The 23,520-nt window shown below is 46.8% G+C and overlaps 3 protein-coding genes across 5 annotated transcripts in view; all 3 read right to left on the minus strand.

Annotated features, from left to right (window-relative positions):
* The window catches only part of LOC135908390 (cell adhesion molecule Dscam1-like), a 52,234-nt gene extending 42,993 nt beyond the window's left edge, over positions 1-9,241 (minus strand). Inside the window, exons 1-4 of one of the 3 annotated variants that reach the window (XM_070539010.1) lie at positions 9,083-9,241; positions 8,672-8,959; positions 7,467-7,583; positions 7,231-7,392 (exon numbers count right to left, since the gene is read on the minus strand). In XM_070539010.1, coding sequence (XP_070395111.1) covers positions 7,231-7,392; positions 7,467-7,583; positions 8,672-8,959; positions 9,083-9,164 — 649 coding nt within the window. In that variant the 5' untranslated portion in view covers positions 9,165-9,241. Of the gene's footprint in view, positions 1-37; positions 320-722; positions 984-4,928; positions 5,073-5,151; positions 5,272-6,084; positions 6,367-6,556; positions 6,769-7,230; positions 7,393-7,466; positions 7,584-8,671; positions 8,960-9,082 lie in introns of those variants that run through there. The other 2 variants (XM_070539011.1, XM_070539012.1) reach the window with 2 other exon arrangements.
* A 171-nt stretch (positions 9,242-9,412) lies between these two features.
* On the minus strand, positions 9,413-19,352 carry LOC139060345 (cell adhesion molecule Dscam2-like). The gene is made up of 9 exons (XM_070539459.1): positions 19,262-19,352; positions 18,892-19,173; positions 18,064-18,204; positions 17,320-17,601; positions 16,474-16,590; positions 15,636-15,868; positions 14,309-14,483; positions 13,546-13,830; positions 9,413-9,594 (listed from the first exon to the last, which is right to left on the minus strand). The coding sequence occupies exons 1-9, from the start codon at positions 19,350-19,352 to the stop codon at positions 9,413-9,415; spliced, it is 1,788 nt and encodes a 595-aa protein (XP_070395560.1).
* A 479-nt stretch (positions 19,353-19,831) lies between these two features.
* LOC139060129 (cell adhesion molecule DSCAM-like) lies at positions 19,832-21,250 on the minus strand. The gene is made up of 4 exons (XM_070539017.1): positions 21,051-21,250; positions 20,682-20,963; positions 20,447-20,563; positions 19,832-20,015 (listed from the first exon to the last, which is right to left on the minus strand). Exons 1-4 carry the CDS (start codon positions 21,118-21,120, stop codon positions 19,846-19,848), a joined length of 639 nt encoding a protein of 212 aa, XP_070395118.1. The 5' UTR covers positions 21,121-21,250; the 3' UTR covers positions 19,832-19,845.
* Between the last annotated feature and the right edge of the window lie 2,270 nt (positions 21,251-23,520).

A 23,520-nucleotide genomic window follows, 5' to 3' on the forward strand; every position in this document is an offset into this window, starting at 1 on the left:
ATAAGGAAAAACAAAAGGGAGGACGCTGCACACTTACTGTCCGCCTTGAGCTGAACTGTATGAGAGTCGCTGCCGTAGGTGTTTGTTGCCGTGCAGGTGTAGTTACCCTGCGAGTCCAGCGACACCGAAGGAATAGCCAAGGCGGACACAATGTTGCTGCCGTAGCTGATATCCTTAGAGAAACTTGTGACATCGCTGCCATCCTTATGCCATGAAAAGGTGACAGGTGGTGTTCCCGACGCAAGATTGCACGTGGCGATCACTTTGTCACCGGCTTTCACACGGGCAGGTAATTGGAATGGCTGGATCTTTGGCGCTTCTGTAATAAGGCGTCAGTTTAGAACAAATCTTCAACTCGTTGCTGCTCATATACTCTTGATCTGTTGACTTGCATGATTCCGTGTTCTATAGGTAGGTATACGTAAGGTAGGTACACGCACTAGACCATATTCCTAATGGACGAAATTTTTGTTAATATTTCTGTTACGGCACAGAAAATAATTTTCTTGTCGCTCACAGGCAGCATGATCATTTGCTAGCATCGTGGATTAGTGACGGTGACAGTTGTATACGTATTTTCCGGGATGTCAGTGTTTACTTTTAACCACTGCGCTCGATCTAGATGCACTTATCTCCATGGAAAGAGCAGAAGCAGCTTGCGGCAAAAGATCGTAATCGACAAGCACTGAAGAAGAAGCACATCGAAAGCTATGCATACGTGCCTTGCTTTCTGGCGATGGCAGTCGACGCCAGGACGGCCCAGAGGCCTAGCAGCCGCACTTGCAGGAACATCGTTGCGGTCGACGGGACGTGCTCACGCGCTCTGCGTAACCGGGATCATCGCGCAGCCGTGCAGTCCGTCACGGGCAGACCCGGTTTCCATGCGTGCGCGAGCAGCATCGCAAGGGGGGCGCAAAAACAAAAGCCCTTCGCGGCTCGAGGGTCCCGTGTCGCCACCCGTTCGCCATGCGCGCATCTCGGCGTTACGCGAGAACCCTGGGAGCGTTTTTGTGGTGCCGGTCCCATAGCTCGTAGACGACACAGGATCGTGGCGCCGCGTCGCGGAAGGACGCTTAAGTTCGCCAGCACTGTGTAACAAGTGTTTGCAGGTGGGTAGAGCGTGAATGTGCTAAAATTGGAGCTTCGAGGCTTGGGGGAAAAAAAGGCCTTGAAAGCACGCTGACGCTGTAGTTGGCGTTGTATAGTATGACATGTGGTGGCTGTTGTAAGATCTGAATGCAGGCTTACTCTTGACGAGCAAGGACACTGTTTTCGTCAAGGCAGCACCGATTCCGTTGGATGCCAGGCAAGAGTATTTGCCGCTGTCTTGGCTCGTTGCGTTGCTGATGACCAGCGTTCCGTTCTGCAGGACTTGGGCTCTGTTCTCTGAAGGCCTCTTCAACTCTGTACCTGTCGGTGTTTAAAGTTGAAGTCACGACACGTGAGGTTGTAAAATACGTGGTGCTTACTGCTCCTATTAGCTAAAATTTTGTGACTGGACTTAAAGCGTCGTTACGCTACAAGAACAGGAATTCATTGACATAGGTATGACGTGCTCATAAACGCAGTTAAACATGCCTGATATTCAGAGGGATTGCTGCGTTATAATATTGTTGCATTAGAGCTATAAATTAAACGAACAATGCAGTCGTAGGATGCGAGCCGCACGGTCCTTGTGCACGTGCACGATACTGCTGTAGTTACTTCAAATTCTACTTAACTGCACTTCCAATGTATCATTGACGTGTACGAGTTTTTTTGTTCCCGTTAGATAGCTATTGTTGCTGAGATTTAAGCAGCATAAACGTTTACGTGATATATACCGTCGCATTTTTCTTAGAAAGATGGGAGTTTGTGTTGGCGGACAGTGCTGCCATAACAATTCGGTGGTTGAAGTTATCTACCGTAAATGGACACACGTGAGCAAGAAAACGTATTGTGGCTTAGGTGTAATTTCATTCACGACAGTTATCTTCATTGGATAATTGCTTTAGGCTGTTATTGTATTCTTAGTCAAGTAGTATGCAAACCGTGTTCCCCGTTCGACTACTTCACTGATTTACTTGTTTTTTGAAGTTTGACAGCAAAACGGCCGACCATTACAGTCCGCGTCAAATCGAAATTACTTTTTCACTCTGCCAATGTTGGACACTTACCTTCTTTCAGCCACCTTATTTCAGGTGCTGGGTAGCCCACAGCTTTGCAGTGAAGCTCCAACGTCTCTCCCCGTTTGAGCACTACATCCTGTGGTTCCACATCCCATTTGGGTGGCGCTGTTGCAGGGGTAGGAAGACAAGAAACAAAAGAATTTGTGTATTGATAGCCTCTTTTGTTTTCTCTGTCTCTAATACAAGCGAAATGGCGGTACTCAAGAGGAATCATTACGCGTTCATTTGCAAATGCTTTTGAAACGTGAACGGTAGGAATGTGCCATATTTGTATAAAAAAGTAGGCACTGGCTGAAACTATTCAGCCAAATACAGAAGGGCGTATGTGCACAAGTGGTCCGCATGTGAGAAAGGTCAAATACAGGGACGCATACATATTTGCATACATACAAGAGTAGCTCAACAGTCAGCCTAATAAAAACCGAAAAACCGAGAGATCGAGCATATAAAGTCGTAAAAATAGTGCACACAATTAATTTTTGCAGTGTCATACATTTGAGATCTATGCTGTCCCTTAACAACTGCGTGGAAGCCCCACTGTCGAGGCCTTCACATCTCGACGTCACACAGGTAGATCTTGTGCCGTGCGTCTGTCAATGCTCGAAAGTGCGAGGGATTTCATAATCGCCGTGATCTCCTCATCGCCACAGAAGAGCTGTTTAAGCCGCAAATTATTGCAGGCAAAGATTGAGAAGCTTCGCCAGAAAGGACGAAAGTACTCTATTCTCTACTTGTGGGCTCTTGACGTCACTGTACACTCGTTTGCGAGCACAGAATTTTTTTTATCCCAGAAGAACTCAAATACTTTGCAGAAAAGGGATGAGGGCAGCATTAACTCTAGAAGATATGCCTGTGTTCTTGCTCTCCGACCCCTTTAGTCGCTGCAAAACGCACTGTGATTACAATAGTTTCATCTGCAGTACCCCACCCGGAAGTGTCCGAGATCAAACTTGCACACGAAAAGTTGCTAAAGACTAAAGCACAGAAAATCGTGAATGAAAGTGTTGCAGTGCCTGTTTAGAATAAAGCGCGGGTAAGGGCGAACCATGTACCTTCTTGTTCGATAATTGCACTCCCATTAGTGTTTTGGTCTGAGCTCGATATCTTAATCACTTATGCCTTTGCTTCGAGTGGTGAGCACACGTTATGGGGACGGAAAGAGCGCTGGCTGGTTTTGTTCAACTCGGGTACTCTGCTTGACATTGAACGTTTATGCATTGCAAATCCCTGCGATTGCATCTCTAACACTAAATTTGCAATCAACCTGAATGCTAAATGCGCCTAATTCGTTTCCCTGTGCCATGTTGCTTGTCATCATGACAAAACTAGTACACAAACTCTCTGTAGCGCTATTTTATGACTTGAAAACAGCTAGCATAGTGTTATATGCTATTGGAGACTGTCCCAGGAAGTATACGGTTGCGAGTACGCTGTAAATTATTACTTTAGAAAACGAGCAGAACAATCAGGTTCAGTGATTGGCCGCCAAGATGAAGACTCCGTTAAAAAAACGGATCCAGCCGGTAGATCGCAAGGATTTGGGCATACTTATATAGCCAGTTTATTTGATCGATCTGGTTCTAAACTTTAAGAGCGCGAACGTACTCGCTCTTTAACCTTTGTGCTACCTCCTCGTGTATGACTACACGTGAGAACAAACGCCGCCTTCATATATTAACATCGAGATTATACGCCTTTGGGCTAGCCCTAAAGATTTTAGTTCTGGCTGTGTTCTAATATGAATTTAGAATGATTATTATTTATTTGTCTAGACTTTAGTATCTTGTATCGTCTTCTATATGTAATTCTTTGTTGTTGTTTACTTCGTCATTAACTCATGCTGTGACAAACGCCGACTTACTGGTTTCGCAACACAAATACATTCTCTTCTTACCATTGACTTGCAGCACTGACGTGTAGCGGTCGTATCCGTATTTGTTCCGAGCCACACAGGTGTAGTTTCCGGAATCGGCGACTTTGACTGGCTCAAAGGAGAGCACCACTATCGTTTCGTGCTTGATCAATTTCACAGCACCGCTACTGACGACTTCGTGTCCGTCTTTGAGCCACTGAAGCTGCACGGGCTTGGAGCCCTCCGTGACGGTACATGTAACCGCTGTGCTCTGTCCTTCGGAAAGCGTCTTGGTGAACGAGAAAGGATTCATCTTTGGCGGCTCTGTAAAAATTCGAGCATCTTGTACAGCATCGAGAACAAGCTTCTGTAAAGTTCTACTGTCGATGAACTGACAGTATAGCGCTTACCTGCGGCCACTGATGGCAACGCAGCTGCGAGGAGTAACCATTGTGCGCAAGGTGTCGCACGCCATTGTACTGCGGTCCTTTTGGAACGGTTCATCTTCTAGAGCGCGGTATTTCGACAGGTTCGTTCTGTACTAGAGGCCTGGCTCTCCATAGACGTCATAACTGGCCGAATGGCGGGTGTAGCGTAGCTTCGCTTCAGACGTTAGTTGGGACAGCGGTTGACGATACGCGCTGTACAGGGATGCTGCGCCACATGTCGGTAGCACAGCGGACTACACTGTGAACTTTCTGTGGTTTGAGCGAATGTGGATGGGTCATCCAGTTACGTGGTTTGACGCATAGGTGACGCCACCTTGCACTTGTTTGAAGGAAGGGTAGTTTTTATAAACGTCCCTGGTGCCTCTGAACCTGTCGTAACATTGTAACTGTACACCTAAAGAGTATATGGAGTAACGTTGATTTCGTGCATTTCTGTAATCGAAGGAAGAGACAGTGTACCGCTTATGGTGACTCGAACCGACTTCTCTATGGCTGGACCAACACCGTTCTCGGCTCTGCAAAAATAAGTTCCGGCTTCAGATACGCGGACGTTGTGGATGAAGAGTAGGCCGTTTTCCGCTTGCAGTATAGCTGAACCGCCATCTGGAAAGATATTGTTAGTGGAAATGAAATGCGGCGTGTTACATTCATGCTACACATAGTTGATATTCAATTCGCATACCTTTGGTTCTTGTCCACGTTATTTTTGGAGGCGGTGATCCACTGGCCGTGCACTGCACGGTGACGTTCGAGCCACTTATGGCAGACACGTCTCGGGGTTCATTTATCCACACTGGTGGAGCTGTGGTGAGCATTAAAATGATCATATGTAACAAGTATGAATCGAGCTGCTTGTGAGCGCATATGCAAACGACGAGAGTAGCTATCAAGGTGTTCGTTTACATAGTAGGGAGTATCGATCTGCAGTTTCGAGAAAAGAATTGTAGTGGTCTGTCACGATTGCGTTTAATTCTGGTATGGATGATTATCATTGTCACCATGCAAAGACCTGCTTTCCCTTTGACGCAGAAGTTAAAACGCGCGCCAAACAACGCATTTCACTGCCGTAGCTGAGGCGGGTACTCGCTAGGTGTTACTTGTGCCTGGGTGCATGGAAATTTTCGGCACTTTCAGCCTGTACTGTGGGATATAGAAAATGTTTTTTCGAATTGAAATGTGCAGTGCCAAGAGGATTACGTTGTGCACATAAAGAGACACAGTGAAGTTTCAATCGGCGACTTGCAATATTACTGAATGCGACATGGGCAACAAACAAGTCTGTGGTTCAAGACTCCAAGCGCTGTCTGTATCTTGGTTTTCGATTAGTGAGAACAGGTGTTCTGACCCATTACGGCAATGGTTACTACGAATGAAGTCCTATGTTTAGGCAGTGTCAGAAGCTTTGGGGCTTCAACCACACATTCAGGGTAGACCGATTATAAAGTTGTTTTGTACATGACTGATACAAGGATATACCCTAATGAGTAAAAGAAAAATGCTGAAAGTGCGAGTATTTTTTTTTATAGCCGGGGAACATTGAGTTGGAATGTGCTCACAGCTTCCACCTTGTGGATGAAGATACGTAGCGAAACAGTTGGACATGTGGACCACTTACCTTCAACTATTAATTCTGCCGTGTGCTCATCGGCCCCCAACAAGTTGGAGGCCCGACATGTGTAATTCCCGCGGCTTGACGAATCCGTGCGTTGTATGACGAGCAGAGAAACGAGCTTTGTCTCCTGTATGGACATGCCGTTCGTCTCCTGTAGGCGAGCGCCGTCCTTAGACCATGTGAACGTGACGGGCGCTGCGTTCGTCATTATGGTGCACGTTGCTATCGCACGTCCTCCAATGCGCACTTTGTTATTGAAAGAGAAGGGCTGTATCTTCGGGGCATCTGTCGACAAAAACAGAGAGCGAAGCGAATGTAATTTTCTCTCCCCGTTGGTGGCGTACTTGCTTTCGATGCAAGACCGAAGTGTGTGGCTACTTATGAAATACTTAGAATAGTGTAATATATGACGTATATGTTGGCCAGTGCGCATTATCATGCGTTAATGTAAACATAAGTAGGCACCAGTACTCACCGAGACTTGCGACGAGGTTTAGACATAGTAGGACGCCGCAGAAGAAAACCAAGGTGTATCCCGTTTCCATGGTTGTGTATGTACTGATGCAGCTTAGTACATCGTATCGGTGCCGGCGCGCAAACCTTCAAAGCAGACACTTTGCGCGCGAAATGGACGTCCGGGTTTCATGACTTGTCTTCTCGTGACATCGCAGCTTCTTCGTGCTCCATCTCCGCGAGAAATGTTACACGGCCGGTAGTGGCGCTGCGAGCACTTTTCTTTGCGACGCTTTCGCAGACAACTGGCGCCCCGTTTTGTCGATACGGTGAACTAGAATTCATGCTGAAACGCGAGGGATGATTTTAAAACTCAGACGTCCGAGTAGAATTGTAAACGCAAGTAGGACGGCAAATGCTACCTTTGCGGCCATTGTGGTGGCAGGGAGTGATTCTTTCTTTATGCCAAAGATAGCAGTTTGCTGGTGGTCTGGCACTGTGGTCACTTAGGAGGAGCCACGGCTGTATGTGCTACCCTTATGCTCCGTTAGCTACCATTTTTTTTCCTTCTCACATGCTAGCCCTTTCGTCGTTGCTGGAACTCAGCCTCCATGATTTTGAGCTGCCACTGAAAATGATTTTTAAGTCATCGTGAGTGTACCATGTGCGTCACATGAGATATTTTAGGACTCTTACGCTTGACTTTAACGAACACGATTTTCTTCAAGGCCGCGCCAATGCCGTTGTCCGCTTCGCAAATGTATTTTCCTTCGGTATCCTTGGTAGTTTTTGGCGCTATCAATGCTGTTGAGCCGCTTCCAGTGGCTATTGATGTCTTGCTGGCGTCCTTGCCAGGTTCTGCGACAAAGTAAATTCTTTTAGCTTATACAGCCAAAATGCCACACACTAGTTTTTCTTCAACAACCTCCTACCTATTCTTCGCCAATATACATTAGGTACTGGAAATCCAGACGCAGAGCACTCTATTCGAAGCGCCTGTCCAGCAGTGACTGACGCGTCTTTCGGTTCTGCTGTCCATTGCGGAATGGCTGTAAGAAAAGCAAAATAAGCTATTTAATGTTGTGATATTATGCAATAAGTTTGGTCATGCGACACACGGCCTACGCATTGAAGTCACTTAATTAATGCACTACAGTGATTTCGTTTGTGAAAGTGTATTCCAATGATCTATTTCATTTCCGTGTTCATCAAGTGTACGGGAGTTTTCTGACCAGCTTCATTTTGTCTTGCGAAATAATTGAGTTCTTTTGTTCTCTTCTGACGCAGTAATGCTAATATGTAGTGATAGTGAAATGAAAACGGAATTGTAATTTCTACTTGAGAACCTCGTCGCTTGATGGATTGTCAATAATATCCAACTATCCATGCGGGAAGAGGCATTGTTGTCGGTGTGCTTAGCGGTTTGAGGGCTCTTGGTTCGTGTTTTCTTTCTTTCTTTCTTTCTTTCTTTCTTTCTTTCTTTCTTTCTTTCTTTCTTTCTTTCTTTCTTTCTTTCTTTCTTTCTTTCTTTCTTTCTCTCTTTCTTTCTCTCTTTCTTTCTTTCTTTCTTTTTTTCAAGGTGTCCACATGTCTTGGTAATTTAGAGCGTCACCGTTTGAGCTTGAGCGTAACTGGTCGCACTTTCCTTTGCACAGCTAGCAATTCATATTGTGTCTCAATACGAATATTAACACCCGCCGTGGTTGCTTAGTGGCTATGGTGTCGGGCTGGTAAGCACGAGGTCGCGGGATCGAATTCCGGCCACAGCGGCCGCATTTCAATGGGGGCCAAACGCGAAAACACCCGTGTACTTAGATTCAGAAGCACGTTAAAGAACCCCAGGCGGTCTAAATTATTCCGGAGTACCCACTACGGCGTGCCTCATAATCAGATCGTGGTTTTGGCACGCAAAACCACATAATTTTTGTAACATTTCAAATGATAATAGGTATGAGTACAGCCGGAACGTACCTCTTCTGCGAGAGAAAGCGGCACCACTTCTTACGGGGGACGCCCCTGAATATATCAGGAGCCGTCATGCACATGCAACGCCTTCAACAAGGACATTGGTTATTGTGAGGCCATTAAAATAAGAAGAATAAGAGCCTCAACAATGACAGCAGGAGACGTGACTTACCTTCGACGACTAACGTCGCAGAGTTGGCATCGGTGCCATAATTGTTCTCCGCCGTGCAGGTGTAGTTGCCGGCACTTTGGATGGTGGCGGGCTCGACGGTTAGCACGGACACCTTCTTGTCATTCTTCACTTTCACGTTAGGCACGGCACCACCTATCTCGACGTTTTCCTTAAACCACCTGAATTTCACGTCGTGGTCGCCGGCCACCAAAGCACACAACGCACTGGCACTTTCGCCCACACGAATCCGGCTGCGTGGGAACACCAGAGGTTGTAGCTTCGGCTTCTCTGAAAACAAGACGCAGAAGTTACGGAAAGGGAAAGTTCACCGTTCGCTCTGATGGCCTGTGCTTGCCATCTATTGCCGCTCTAAACGAACTTTGACGCAGGTATTACACCAAGAAAGCTCACCTGCTGCGTTGCTATACAAAATCATGGTGGCCAAGAACGCTACAGCGTGCAGGCCGTGATGTTCGTAGCACCGTGACTTCATTGGTAGCGCGTAAGCCCGTGCTTCTGTCTCAAGTTGTAGTGCGGGTAGGAGTCGCGGTCTGCGTCGGCTATGGTGGCAAGGAGGTTATGGCGTCGCGATAGGGCGGCATGTATACGGTCGCTTATGTGTGCTGACGTACGTCTATCGTGGGTGCCTAGCGCCACTCATCGAAAAAACAGGGAACTACGGCCTCGTACGCGTAGGGAATGAGCTCGATTCAAACTGTGACTTTTGTTTCTGATTTTTAATCAGCATTTGCTGAGCTTCTCGCTACTTAACCTACATTTAACTTCCAGGCGCACTGTTCTTGATATTGGAGTTCCTATGCCGTTGTCTGCGACGCACTTGTAGGTCCCCTGGTGTTCCTTCTTGGCGGCCAGAATCTTGAACGTGCCATCATCGTGTTCCAATTGAACGTCAGCAACTGCATCTGTTTTCGAAAATTATGAGCAGAGTAAGTTTCATATCCTTTACTTTGATAAACTGTTTACTATGACATAAATTTAATAAACTATTGTCTATGAAATAATACAGTGTAGGAATAAAAAATAGTTACATTCGGTGGCTGCACTGTCAGATTGTCACCCGTTTTTGACCTTACAGTTCCCAGTATCGATGTTGTAAAACGCTCTTGCACGAGGCTTTGTGGAAGTTATGTTTTAATACCACCTTCAGTCACGAATTACGATCAACTTTTTATAAATGTGTAAAACTTACATAATTTTATGCCCATGGTACTGGAGACTCCATATAAAAAGCAATTCAAGGTGGTGGAATGATTATGTGCATTTTATGGTGACCCATCATAATTACATAGTAATTAAATACACATTTGTTGCACAGTCAGTCATGCTACGTTCCTTCATTAAAAATACTGAATCACCTGCTCGAATTACATGCACAGGTTAATCATTGGGGCGCAAGCTTCTCAACAAAGGAAAAAAATGATATTTCCTAATTGTTGTCGAAACTCCCCACTTCAAGCGTCCCGTCAAACACGTTGGTGCCTTCACCAAAGCGGTCATCTGAAGCGATACATATACTTCAGAAGTGAAATGGGTGTACTTTAAGAAAGCAGAATGTTCAATTTGCTCAAAGCTCAATGTTTGTTGTCCATTCCTTGCAACTGCTGCGCAGTATAACGGCAAAAGTAAGTTGCGTCCACAAACATGTACGCTGTGACTCAAGGGGATATAATTGTTAGTAGATGTTACACCAGTGACTTCTGGTTCGCCGGCACGCTATCCGTACACTCGATATGTGCAATCAATGGTTTCCTACTTACCCTCATTTGTCGAGGTGATTGTGCATTTACAAATTTACAGCGATATATTTTCAAGACGAAACGAAAATTTCCTTACCCTTACCTGTTTTGAACCACCGTATAGTCGGGCCAGGAAATCCTTGTGCTTTGCACGTCAAGTTAGCAGTTTCTCCAGCAGTGAGTGCTCTGTTACTTGGGGCTTCCGCCCACGAAGGTGGTGCTGAAAAAAAAAAGATCGTAATTGCATTCGTGTTATTTTATTTTGCAACTTCTCGCGAAAGGGATAGCAACGATAAACTTACAGTGGACGGCGAGAAAAGCCGTAAACGACGCAGATCCTACACTGTTCCTCACGGAACAAGTATAGTTCCCAGTGTGATTAACTTCGAGCGATCCGAAATTGAGGTTTGAAAACTCGGCGTTACTTGTCACCTTAACGTTATCATTCGTAGTCAACGCAGACCCGTCCTTGAACCACGAAAATGTGAGTGGCTTGTCTCCTGCCGTCACGATGCATATTGTCCCGCTCCTTTCTCCCACGTTCAGCGTCGCAGGGAACGAGAAAGATTGGATCTTCGGCGCTGTTTCGAAAAATAAACAAGGGAATGTTAGAAACGGCGACGTTGCAAAAAGAAAGAAAGAAAGCACTGAATTAGATGAATAAGCTGATTCTCCGTTAAGGTTGTGTTCTCTTGTAAAGATAATCATACACTCACATAGCGAACTGTAATGTGCCACGTACAAGCGCTATCTGACATAGCTGCATGGAATGTTTGAATAGATTGGCTTCTAAGCAGCCGCTAACCAGGTATCAGATAAAGAACGAACATTTGTATCAGCTTAGCAGTGAAGAAACGCCACTTGCAAGAAACACCTTGGTGAGGTTTAAATTTGATAAATAGTACATACTGATTGGATGAACTCTTACCTTTCATATCTGATCCTGCACAGCCAACAAGAGTGGCGCACACAACCATCATGCGCCGTATATCCAGTACCATTGCTCTTCACAGCCAGTGCATTACACTCAGCATCCGGTGGACGGCGACCGCAGACGGGAAGCCCTGTCGCCTCAGCCGACTTCAGGCTTGACGCGTATACGAGGGAAATGGCGTGCGCGTTGTACCTTGTTCCCTGCGCTTACAATAGAGAGTTTTAGTATTGGGGACGCAAGGCGTTGGGGCCCCAAGCGCTTGGGTGCGTTTGCGTTTGCGTACGCAAGCAGAAACGTGTTATAGGTTAGCGGCCCCAAGCGCAAACCGCAATGAGGTCGCATGCGCTCGCAGCACCACCAACGTCTCATCGTTGCTGCGTTATCATGTTATAAAATATGAAATGAAGCATATGAAGTAAAGTACATTAAACTCTTTTTATTAGAAGCAGTTAATAGAGAGGTTTACAGCGTCCGGTAATCGGGTAAACACAGGCTGGGGCGTTGGGGCGGAGCCATGAACTAGAGCGTCCCGCATGGTGCTGCCACCTAGTGGCGCAAAGCTGAAACAGACAAAAACAGCTAATATTGCAGTAACCAAGTGTATTCTACTTTGCTGCGGGTATAAATTTTTGGCAGCAACACAATTAAGCCAGTGCCGATAATTTACACCAGCAGCGAAGTAGAATAGACTTGGTTACAGCAATATTAGCTGCTTTTGTCGATTTGAGCTTTGCGCCGCCAGGTGGATGCACTAAGCAGGACGCTCCCGTTTATGGCTCCGCCCCAACACCCCAACTGCGGTTATCCGAATCCTAGACACGCTAAACCTCTCTAATACACATAAAAACGACGCCTGTCGACACTTGGCGAAAGATTTATTAGATTATCTACCCGCTAGCTACTCGTAAGTTCTCCTACACCGCAAGAGTCACGTGGGTAACGTGACCTCTTATAGGGGCAGCGATGTTTTCGGCCGCTCCAACAACCCAAGGACGCAAGTAGACGTAGCGGTGTGCGCATGCGCAGTAACGTCGCCCCTAGTTCTTGCGTACGCAAGCCGCTTGCGTCCCCAACACTAAAACTCCCTAATAAAACCGTCGAAGAACAGGCATATCGCGCCACGTTTCGGTGCCAACGCGAACTACTGTGCTGCCGAAAACGAAACCGCCCTTCTGCGGCTCAGAGCTTTTACCGCTGCAACTCAAAACAGCTGTCAGCGCATTCGCCGATTACATACGTTTGATCTTGACCGTGATCGTCTTCGAGAGTTCGCGTCCGACGCCGTTCGAAACGCGGCAGGTGTAACGTCCTTGATGATGCTTGCCGACGTTGCGGATAAGGATACTGGACGTGCCATGGCCATCGTGCTGGGAACTTGTGACTGGCATTTCACCACCTGAGCAAAAATGCCGCTTTGTCATTGACGGTGTTTAGTGAAGACATCGAGAAACTTATTATAGACCTGTTATAAAAGATCCCTGTGTATACTTACCTGGCCTGTTCCAGGTTACTGTGGGCACTGGAAAGCCATTCGCCGAGCACACGATCGTCACATTAGTTTCGGCAGTGGCCATGACATCTTGCGGCTCCCTTAGCCATCTCGGCGGAGCTGCGTAGTAGTATAGTCTTGCAGACCTGATTTCATCCCAACGTTTATGATTTGGTATGTTTATAACATGCAACTCAGCGCGCCTTTACTAACAGCTCGGAGCTTGGATGACTCCTGAATATCACGCACGACAAAGAACACAGTGAGAGAGCTGCAGCAACGCAGTTACGAATGTTACATACTCGGAATATATTTCTGCATATGTGCTTGATAACCGCGTCTCAAAATAGTCTGACTTCGTAGATTGGTGCAGAAGTGTGTTATGGCTTACAGTGGCAGTTAAAACTTGCAACACCGTGCTTAGGAAGGGACAGCATTCAAAGGGACATTCATGAACTCCGCTATCTTGTCCTAAGTTCGCTGTTGCTATCTGAAACAGGAATTACTGACACGTCCAAATACATGCCCCGTAACGCTTTACAATACAGTACTCCTTATCAAAGCACAAACAACTGTAATAATTTGTTAGCCATCAGCCTACAGACGTCGCGATTTCTCCAAATGGATAGCTTCCTAAATGAGAGCAGTCATAACCACAGCGACAATTCGGTTATAACAGGGGGCTTGTTATTACCGTGAACTACGAGTAGAGCCGTGTAAGACGTGTGGCCGGCCTTGTTGGTCACCGAGCAGGTGTAATTCCCAGCACTTTCCAGTGTCAGCAGATCGATGTGCAATGTAGAAGACTCGGCGTTGTCTACAATGCGGACGTTCCTCGAGCCACTGGCCAGTGCAGAGCCGTCCTTGAGCCAGGCGAATTGCAGTGGCTTTTCTCCGACTGATATTGTGCAAATGACGCTTATGCGTTGCTGCACTTCGAGGTTCTTCGGGAATTGAAAAGGCGGTATGGATGGAGGCACTGCGTAGTATGTGCAATATCGCATTATGATGCAGTCACAAATTCCTTTATGGCAAAAAGCAGCTTCCGCGTCAAGTGATGTCTTCACGTATTTAAGTCAAAATGAAGGGGAGAGGGCTCACCTGCGGCCTGCAGATGTCTCCAAAGCGTGCTAAAAAGGAGCAAAGTCCACAGTAACGATGTCTTCGCGACGTCCGCGAGTAGATGCATCGGGCAAAAACATACACTCGTTGAACGGCACAACACACAGCACCGGCACCTTACGAGTGCTTCCGTCAGCCGTGAGGCTTACATTAGTGCTATGGCGTCAGCATTACGATCGCTTTGTACGGGAGTTTCACTCACAAGGGACCCCTGGCGCCACATAACGGAGGAGTGTCACACTGCTGTGGTCACCCGGTTGCTTGCGCGAAATCGGAACTGAATAACGCGTAAACGAACGATATGTACTAGCTGTAAGATCCATAAAGCTGGTTACTTTTAACGAAAAGCATCACGGTCTTCCGCAGAGGCTCCCCGATCCCATTCGAAATCTCGCACGTGTATGACCCCTGGTGTTCCTTGGCGGCTGACGGTAACGTCAAGTTGCCTGCGGGTGTGTCCAGAGCTCTTCCGCCTCCTGAAATAAAAAGAAAGTGAGTGTTTTTAATCTTCTATTGTCCTTGCAAGAGAGAGAAAGAGAAAGCTGTCGTTGCAAAAATGCCGGTTTACCTTTTACGCTCCACGTGATCGTTGGAGATGGATGACCAGTTCCTTCGCACACAATACTGACTTGCTGACCAGCGCTAACTGTTGTGTCATGGGGCTCTCTTTTCCAGAAAGGCGGAGCTTCGTACGTCAAAACAAGCAAAACCGGAAATCAGTGGTCAGGTAATATAGCTCAAGCAGAAGTGCAGTTACATTTCTTTCTATTTGGCCTAACATTATTTCCTTCTTTCTTTTTGGCGGCATAGCCGCCCCCTCCTAAAAGTCCTCATCTCACCAATAACTTCCTTCTTTTCCCCTACGTTTCTGCATGTTACACTTTGCAGGAAACTATGAGAGGTTGAATTTGACAGTGCATATATCTCTCAACGTGTGGTACTTTCACCGAACTTTTACACGCATGCGTTAGCAAAACAAAGAGCACACCGAAGTTCATTGACAACGTATGCCATGTAAACGTGAAAATATTTTGCTCTAAGGAACATCATGTGCCTGCATTGAACACGCTTGCTTTTGACAGCGCCATCCTTTAGCACTTGGCCCCCTAATACAGTGTCACCTTCGTGTACTGATTAATTGTGACCACACAGGGACGACTTGATAACCCCCCCCCCCCCAGAAAAAGAAAGAAAGGTGACTGGCTAAATAATTTTTTCTTTGTCGACGCTGTTACTTTTGTTTGCGGAATTCATTCTTTTTAGCTGTATCTTGAATCATCTTTTTTATGATTTCTTTTCCATCTTTTTTATGAATAATTCAACTTTCTTAATATTTATTGTGCACAATGACTTCGTCCAGCGTACTTGAGCTACTCAGCTTTTGAAGGGCATAGGAAATTACTTTGGTGATTCGTATTATTATTATATATTTTATGGTGGTGCTGGGAATTGTTTGTTTTATATTTAGCGAAATTTTGTTCAGTCTATAGGTCAAGGCGACATAGCGAGACTGCATAACATAGGGAAATGCGTTGCTTTTAAAATTCATGTGGTAAAGCTGGTTGCATGCAAAAAAAAAAAGCTTTCGAAAACGCACAATTGAACGGTACCTCTAATCTCCAAGGTGCTGGCGTGGGACACTGTTCCTCCGGCGTTGGTTACCACGCAGGTGTAGTTACCGGCGTTCTCTAGCGTCAGCTTGTCGATCTTAAACACCGAAAACTCGGGGGATGTCACAACCTTGACGTTATCTCCGGGCTGCACCACCGAGCCATCTTTGAGCCAAAGGTACTTGAATGGCTCATCACCGGCGGTAGTCGTGCATGTCACACTGGTCGTTTCTCCGACGGTCAGTGCGCGCGGAAACGCAAAAGGAAGGATTTTTGGAGCTGCCGCTGCGAAGAACATGGGCATTAGTGGGCACTTGGCAGTGACGGAGGGAAAATTAGTCGACGCAGCTTATGGGATACTCACCAGAGCTGTGTACTATCCATGCTTGCAAACTGAATACGAAGCTTGTGGTGAAGGCAAGGTTCGTTAACAAGGTCATTATTCATTCCAGGTCCTATGATGTGGCCAAGTTTGAGAAGCTGCACTATCTCTCTGCCACTGACTGAGCTCAATGGCCGACTCTGTAAGCGACGCTGTTGCGACGATGCTGTAAAATGCGGGACCCCTAGCGCCACCTCTCCGATTCTTCTCGAGGTACACTTCGTTCGTGTGGGAAACCGAAACCAGAATATGTTTTATATTACGAACTGAATTTGTTTTCGTACGTTTCACGAGCAGTTGCACAGTCTTCTCCAGCGGACGACCCACGTTGTTGTCAAGCCTGCATGTGTAGGATCCTTCGTCGCTCTTGGAAACCCTGGCTATTTTAAATGTGTCACTCGAAAAGGGCTTTGTCGTAGCTTTACCTGTAACAGAAAGCTTTCGTTCAGTACACTACACTGTGTTACCGAATATGGCCAGCGGAACAATGTGGTTAGTTTTATGTTACCGTTCCTCAGCCATGTTGCAGTGGGTGCAGGAAATCCTTCAGCCTTGCACGGAATCTCCACAGATTCACCAGACCTGACGTGGATATCGACGGGCTCCGCCTTCCATGTCGGTGGGGCTGCGTGAAGACATTCGCTAGGCGTCGATACACTTTACTCCGACCGGCGCAGACCTGTCACCTATTAGTAACAAAGTTCCAGCATGTGGTGTGCTATATTTGCGATATAGTGTAGCAAGCTCATGCAGGTTACTCATACGCTGTGTCATCGCTGCTTGTGCAATTTTGTTTCTCCATGTTTCGTCAGTAATAGAGCTTTTTGGAAAATTACAGCCACCGGGGCAGGTCGTTTACTGCAGTAGTGCACGTGTCATGGGGAGATGGTCGGCTCGGAACCACGTGGCGGCCTGCTGTCTTTGCTCCTAAGTTTACTGCCTTTCAACTCTTGAAGTCGAAATCAAATTTAAAGAAGAACGCAGCAGTTTACCACTTATGCTATGAACAACAACATCAACAAGAAACAAGAATATTACAATAACGCTGTCCCACAGTCACAGACAATCCAGTTCTCGCACGATTTCTTTTTCTCCTAAGTGACTCGGGCGCTTTGGGGCCCAGCGTGGCGCCGTAAATCACTACATGTCGAAAACCATGAAGAGTAAATGTTGCAGGAAGCTGCAAACATGCGTATCTCCTTGCTTTTCCCCCTGACCTTACTCGATGGAGCCAATAAAATTTCTTGTGCAATAGACTAACGTCGTTTCTACACCAGCATGCTAACTCTCAGCATTTAATTAAACGAAAATGAGTTTGCCGAATGTGGCTGAAGTACCAATTCGGTGCCCTTACCTTTTACTTCCAACGTGTCCGTGTAGGATACAGTTCCATGGGCGTTGCTGACAGAACAGGTATAATTTCCCGCGTCCCTAAGGTCCAGCTTCTCAATGGTCAGCGCCGAGAACTGCGGGCTGCTCGCTATGTTGATCTTCGTGCTTTGCTGCAACGGCCTTCCATCCTTCAGCCAAGAAAACCTGAACGGCTGGTCCCCGGACGTCGTTGCGCACATGACGCTCGTCCGTTCGTCAACCAACAGATTCTTGGAGAATATGAAGGGAGATATCTTTGTAGACACTGGAAAAGATGAAGCCAGGTGGCGACATTTTGCGTGTACGATGGTTCCGAAACAAGTAGTTGGCGAGGGAACTAGAAGATGCCTACCTGCTAGACTTGTCGCTGCAGTGTAAAGCACGAAATATGCAACTTTGAAAGCGCACATGTTCTTTCGTTCGTTGCCGGGCGCAGATTATCCGGAAAGCAAGACGAGGCTATGGGACAGCCGGCTTTAACGACGAGAAGCGCTATGTAATACTGCGGTGACAATGGCAAGCACCGTGCTTAAAGCAGTGTAGGCCTCGGGAAAGTAGCTGGTGTAAACTGTGGACTGCTAGCGCCACACTTCGAGCGCTCAGATCACTACGTTGGTGTTGCAGGGTTAGCAACCGCGAACGCGGTTTCGTAACTAGTTCGTGCGCTCTTGTTCAAGCGTTGCTTTCTGTAACGTAAATGCGTTAGAAAATAGTGTCTTTGGCCTACACTTCACTGCCAGCGTGACGGTTTTGTAGAGGTCAGCTCCTATGCCGTTCGAGATGTGGCACTTGTAGTGGCCTTCATCCTTCTTGGCGGCTGACGCAATCTGGATGACGCCGCCTCCGGAACTCTCGGTTGTCTCGCCACCTGTGAATGATGTGTGGAGTCTGCAACTACGCTTTTAAAACTAGAATATGCGAGTGGCTGGGAATTGCAGAAAAGATAATTGCCTTCTTTCGTCCACGAAATTTTTGGCGGAGGAAAGCCAGTTCCATTGCATTTCAGCATGACGGTGTCACCGGCCGTAACGGTGACGTCTGTAGGCTCGACTATCCACGAAGGAGCAGCTGAAATGGTTTTAAGAACGGTATAATTGGCTTCGCAGTCTCTACAACTTTCGAATTTTATCGCAGCTAGGAATGATCAGGTCAGCATAGAAGGAAAGTTTACTCATGCCAGGTATATTCAGTAGACAGTGTACTGGTGGTAACGTAGTGGCCGCTCGTTTGAATCGTATTGTTGAAAAATGTGCCGCGGGTCTCAGACCTTTGGTGATTGCTTAAGATACAGGTTATTCTCTTAGTTTTTTTATTGAGCAGCACAATTTAACAAAAAACAAGCATTTGACAGCGCTGACGTGTTATGTTAAGCGCGGTAAGAGACTAACCGTCGCCAAAGTACTCCTGGAAGCAGATATGATTGCACATATTGTCTAGCTAACCAAGTTTTTACCCTGTAGAGCACGATTTACGAGTTTTGTTACAGTTTACGTGACCACTCAGCGCTGATGATTAACTTTATCGGATTCGTTAAGAGTCAGACAGAGCTGGTTACCTTTAACATGCAGGACGTCCGAGTGCGAAGCTGTTCCTCCTGAGTTGCTCACAACACACGTATAGTTCCCAGCATCGCTCGTTTTCAAGGTTTCGATGGTGAGGGTCGAGTAGTCTGCACTGTCCGTAATCCGCAGGGCAGTTCCACGGTGTAACGTCGTGTCGTCCTTAATCCACATAAACGTCAATGGTTTGCTTCCCGAGGCAGCCGAACAAATGAGGCTGACGCTCTCCCCGACGAGTAGGTTCTTTGGTATGACGAAGGGCAGAACCTTTGGTGCAGCTGAAACGTTCAACGAAACGTGATCCTGCTTACTGGGCTCGCTTGTCCAGACATCTTGTAAGGGTAACTATTGTCTTGTAAAACTTACCTAAGTTAGCTTGAAGCTTGTCGATGAACGCTGAGCACACGAGAAGCACGGATATGCACCGAGTTTGTTGAGAGATGTAGGTTCGCCGCATGATGCGCTTGCCTCCGACCAAGGCTTACCCGGTTTGTCAGTCCGGGAACGTTGTGCAGCAATGGCTGGCATCGGACGCGCTGGTGGTGTGAGTGCGAGCACTCTGATCTGATCAGTGGACTCCTAGCGCCGCTCAGTGTGAGTTGTGTGTACTATTTGCAGCCTATGTAATCGCGAAAAGTGGGGCTGTCTTCAGGCGGGATCTACATTGTAAGTTTTTTCCACTAGTGATAGTGAATGATTAGACAAAAATATTTATTTGGCTACAGATGACAAAAATTGTCTTTACGGTTTACGCAGATGTTAGTTTGTCCAGCACACCGTTAAGATCGCGCCTTGAAGACACCGACATCGGTGAGTGGCTTGTTATATCTTTTACTCAATACACGCAAGTTCCAGCCATCATTCTATCCGCTAGTACAAAAATAAATGCTCAGGTATACGCATTGTTAGTGCTCATGCATGTTGAAATGATGCAGTCTTTGAATTTGTTATCATTTCGTACGTTTCACGGTGATCCGGACTTCGGCTTTCAGGGAGTCTCCGACGGCGTTGCTGGCTTCGCACTGATACCTTCCTGCGTCATCCCTCGCAACTTTCACAATCGACATGGTGCCGTTGTCCAGTAACCTTGTTGTTGTCGTGCCTTCTTTCATGAGGTGACCTTCAGGGAAAACAAGACGTGCACTAGTGGTCGACGCACTACATCGTGTGAGCGCAAATAGACACATTCATTAATAAGAGAACAACACATACTCTAGACTTTCAACCCGAACCAGTTAGCACAGTTTGTCACGTTTACTGTTCTCGCGGATTCGCTAAGCGTCACTTAAACAATGGTGTGCATACATGCTTGACCAAAATGCCTTTTTATTTTCAGTATGAACCTTGTGAAGGAATAGCGTGAGCATTTTAAAAAAATGTGATTGGAAAATGTTATTTCTGCAGTATCTCGGCATGATTACGTTAACATTATTTGAGAATTCCTGTCATACTGTTGTTGAATTTCTACACAGCGAGCGCTGCACGTTTTCTACCTAACTCAAGTTCCTATGAGGTGCTAAAAAAGCACGGAGTAGTGGCACAATTACGTACCATCCTTGGACCACGTGATCGTCGGAGCCGGGTGACCAGCAGCCGCGCAGGCTATGCTGACGCTGTCCCCGACGCTTGCCACTGTGTCTTTCGGAGTTTGTGTCCATCGCGGTGGTGCTGAATGATCAGAAGAATGATAAGAAATATCAGCATCCCCATGAACCCCCACCGACGCTCGCAGTTCCTGCAGCTGTACATGACACGAGTAAATCGACTGCGTGTACAGAGAACTCACCGTAAACTATGAGCGGACTGGAGGCGGAGTCTGAGCCTGCTGCGTTGCTGACCACACAGGTGTAGTTACCGCTGTTTCGCAGTGACAGGGGACTTATGCTCAGGGTTGAGTGAGCCTCTCCTTCGCTTTTTTCTACGTTCTCGCCCTTGGAGATGACAGATCCATCTTTGAGCCACACAAACGTGAGTGGTTGGGCGCCCTCGTAAGTGGAGCATGTCACGGTTGCCCTTTGGCCGGCCACTAGTTTGGTAGCGAAACTGAACGGGGTAATCCTGGGCGGCACTGCAATTGCACATGAAAGGGTCACCGCATCGAAATATCGGGTGCACAGACATGTCCGAAAGGATCAGACGACTTTGCTCGACTCACCGGTAGGCTTAGCCGACGTGAATCCAATGAGTGTGATGACCGCAACGGTTGAGAGGCTGTTGAGGAGCATAACTGGTGGTTTGATGTGTCCTGCTGGTACTCCCTCATAGGCGTTTAGCGCGCACGAAACAGATCATCAAGGACAAGGAATCGCGCGTTGGCTGGTGCAGGACGCGCGCACAAATCGCGTATGAAAGTGTCATCGGATTATGTTGTTCAGACACCGCTTGTGTGTGGTCGCAGGTCACAGACACCTAGCGCCACACTTCGTCTGCTTTCGGCATCACAAACCCAACTGAGATACACCGTGTAAAATACGTTGCGTCATCTCGTGGGTCCGCTCGCAAACTCGATTTGTGCGCCATAGAGTGAGTGAAATGACCGCCTCAGTGTGTATTGCGCTTCCAGGACTGTCCTTTCGCGCTTTGTTGCTGTGTTGGGTTTTGCACATTGTAAGAAACGCTAGGAATTCTAAAGATAAAGTGGCTGTGTTATTTTCTGCACACATTTTAACTGCGGCACATCTTTTTTTTTTTTCTATCGTTTGCTGTCAACCACAAGATTTACCAGAGGAACATTTCTCCAGTGTCACATCAGACGATGCGACATGCCTACGCTCTCGTTTATCAGGGTTAAATGTAGGCTGGTGTTCGATTTCTGTTGTGCTGTCTATTGATTATTTTCTTTTTTTATGGGAGGCGGGCATATTTATTGTTGCAAATTAAGCTTACGCTTGACTGTTACGGTGACTGTCTTTTGAAGAGACCGTCCGATTCCGTTGCTGGCCTCGCACTTGTACTCTCCATTGTCACTGCTGCTTGTTGTAGTCAGTATCAATGTTCCGTTGCTGGACTGTCGGCGTTCCCCCAGGTTTTGCTGTCCTACAGAAGAAACGTTTCAGAAAAAATAAAATGATATCTTGCACCAGTTTAGGACGTTGCAAGCATTCAACTGAAGTAAAGCTCTACTGTTAATTCCTCTTGAAGCCCGCGCATTTTGCATATTTGTACCTTGACATTTTCTTTCGAATATTGTTCTACGAGGTTGCTTTTGTTCCGTCAGGAGGATACCAGCAGTAAAGCCAGGTGTGACACGACTACGACTATATAAAGAATTCTATGTATTTCGGTCACCACAGCGGCAGATCTCTGGAAGGAACACCTGTTATTGTGCCTATGATACACGAGCACCGCTTTACTGTCAGTTACTGAGAACCATACATATTATAAGGTGCTAGAGAAAGTGAAAAAGGAAGAAAGCAAGCAAAGCAAAAGTCGGGATGTCAACGAGACAAGCGTTCGGTTTGCTACCCTGCACTGGGATTAAGAGAAACGGGGAATAAAAAGAGGAAGAAGGGAGCAGTGCGCGAACACAGTAGGACGCACGGCAGTACTACAATTGGTCATGAGGCTGGTGTTCCTAAAAGACTGCAGTAGCGCACCAATACTTTCGGTTTCCGTCGACGGTTCTATTTCGTCCGTCTTGAAATGGCCCATACACCAGCGTGCGACACTTGTAGGTCTGAAGGAACTATGGAGCACCTGTTGTGCACTTGCCCCCAGCACGACGTCCAGCACATCTCATTACAGATCCCACTAAGTCGTGGCACAGGGTGCTCTAATAATCTACTGAAGCAAGCTTTAGGGGTTGATCGCGCGCAGTTTTATCAGTCGGCCAAGTATTTGCTGAGCAATAGTAGACATTCAACAAAAGAATTGTTGCAGCGTCGCGAATTTCTCGTTTGTGACGAAAAATGGATGCTTTATGTTAAGCCTCCTGACAACGCGGGAAATAAAGGCAAATGGGACAGTATACGATTCAATAATAAAGGCGGCTTTCGGAGGATTTAATGTTGCATTTTTCATTCATGGTACAAGCTTTTTTACGCTATTCGAAAACTTGGGGTGTTTCGATGGAAATATTTAGCGCAGAGGGCCGTCTGCCATACTTTACTTGCTGTTGCACTTTAAGTTGCTGCGTTAATAACGCAGGAAAATACAACAAGAAGCAGAGGCAGCACAGGTGTCGGCATAGCGTTACTGCATCTCAAGGACATGGAGGGTAGCTGTCGCTTTCGAATAAGCTGTATCTAAACATTTCTATAGTAGGTTCCAGTTGCGTTGATTTACTTCAGATGAAGCACGTCAAGAGACTAGCTCGAATTATTGGAGCGGCCAACAGCGACTGGCGCGGAAGAAACGCACGGACTGTGATTAGGGTATTTTCGCGTGACGGTTATAAGCGCCAGATCGTCTTAATATTTTCCTATTACTCAAATTATTGCAGTTGGGCATGTTGTCGAGATAATGCCTTCACTTTTTTGGCACGTACCTGCTTTCGTCCAGGTGATCGTTGGTGGTGGGCTGCCCGAGGCTCTGCACGGAATCCATATTGTCTCGCCGGATGTGGCGACGGCGCTCGTCGGCTCTTGAATCCATCGCGGAGGCGCTGACGAATTGAAAATTGAAAA

The sequence above is a fragment of the Dermacentor albipictus genome, chromosome 5, assembly GCF_038994185.2.
Source record: "Dermacentor albipictus isolate Rhodes 1998 colony chromosome 5, USDA_Dalb.pri_finalv2, whole genome shotgun sequence".
NCBI lineage: Eukaryota > Metazoa > Arthropoda > Arachnida > Ixodida > Ixodidae > Dermacentor > Dermacentor albipictus.

Excerpts from the sequence above, each read along its gene's own strand:
- LOC139060129 (XM_070539017.1), bottom strand. The coding sequence starts at position 21,120 with ATGCTCCTCAACAGCCTCTCAACCGTTGCGGTCATCACACTCATTGGA. Across the intron at positions 20,964-21,050 it reads CACGTCGGCTAAGCCTACCG|TGCCGCCCAGGATTACCCCG; the intron begins GTGAGTCGAGCA and ends GTGCAATTGCAG. Across the intron at positions 20,016-20,446 it reads GATCACGTGGTCCAAGGATG|GTCACCTCATGAAAGAAGGC; the intron begins GTACGTAATTGT and ends TTTTCCCTGAAG.
- LOC139060345 (XM_070539459.1), bottom strand. The coding sequence starts at position 19,352 with ATGCGGCGAACCTACATCTCTCAACAAACTCGGTGCATATCCGTGCTT. Across the intron at positions 16,591-17,319 it reads GGACACGTTGGAAGTAAAAG|CCCCACCGACATGGAAGGCG; the intron begins GTAAGGGCACCG and ends GTCTTCACGCAG. Across the intron at positions 14,484-15,635 it reads CCGGTAACTACACCTGCGTG|AAGATTAAAAACACTCACTT; the intron begins GTAACCAACGCC and ends CAAGGACAATAG.